This window comes from Neophocaena asiaeorientalis, unplaced genomic scaffold, assembly GCF_003031525.2.
Source record: "Neophocaena asiaeorientalis asiaeorientalis breed wild unplaced genomic scaffold, Neophocaena_asiaeorientalis_V1.1 scaffold54, whole genome shotgun sequence".
NCBI classification, from domain to species: domain Eukaryota; kingdom Metazoa; phylum Chordata; class Mammalia; order Artiodactyla; family Phocoenidae; genus Neophocaena; species Neophocaena asiaeorientalis.
Window position 1 is genome coordinate 2,143,734 of NW_020174938.1, and position 790 is coordinate 2,144,523.

General features: G+C 74.8%; 1 protein-coding gene across 1 annotated transcript in view; it reads left to right on the plus strand.

The window, feature by feature from the left end:
* Positions 1 to 28: 28 nt before the first annotated feature.
* SEMA7A (semaphorin 7A (JohnMiltonHagen blood group)) overlaps positions 29 to 790 on the plus strand; it is a 22,462-nt gene continuing 21,700 nt past the window's right edge. Inside the window, exon 1 of the mRNA XM_024761714.1 lies at positions 29 to 260. Coding sequence (XP_024617482.1) covers positions 92 to 260 — 169 coding nt within the window. The 5' untranslated portion in view covers positions 29 to 91. The remainder of the gene's footprint in view (positions 261 to 790) is intronic.

Below are 790 nucleotides of genomic sequence, written 5' to 3' on the forward strand. Positions count from 1 at the left end.
CGTTTGACTCCGCCTCGCGCTACATTCCGCCTCTGCTGTCGGGCGCTGGCTCAGTCTCTGCTGCTCTCCGCTGTCGCTCCCGGGCCTCGGGATGACACCGCCTCCGCCCGGATGCGCCTCCCTCGGCGCCCCGCGCGCCCGCGTTCCCAGTCCGCTGGCTCGGTCCGGGCTCCCGCTGCGGCTGCTGCTGCTGCTCTGGACGGTCGCCGCCTCCCAAGGCCACCCGAGGAACGGACCCCGCATCTCCGCTGTCTGGAAAGGTAGGTGGCGCCGCGTGAGCGGCGAGGCGCGGGATCCGATGCCGCGCGGCGCGGGTGCGGAGTGTGCGGCACCGGAGGGAGTGCGTGCGCGCGGCTCTGCGGGTCCTGGGCTGTCCCCGCGGATAGCGTGTGGGTCTGGGTGAGTGTGTGAATGTGCGCGCTGCTACACTGGAGCGGGCAGTAACGCTGCGGCGAGAGATCCGCGGGGGCTGGAGACCCGGCTAAGTCACTCCAAGTCCGCCCGCAGCCGGGAGCCGCAGCGCCCGGGCGCAGGGGGGAGGGAGAGGGCCCCTCTCTCGGCCCCGAGGCGCTCCTGGTCCTCCAGCGGTGGGGCCTCTGTGCGGGATCCTTTCTCCCGCAGGGACCCCCACCCAGCTCCTCTCTTCCTGAGCTGCGGTCCCCGCTGTCGCGCGGGGCGCAGGCTGGGCCGGCAAGGGGGGCGCGGACCCTTTGCCGCCGCCGCCGCCGCGCTCCGGCTGCGGGAACAAAGACCCCGCTGCCTGCCCCCCGCCCCCGCCCCGGCCCCGAGC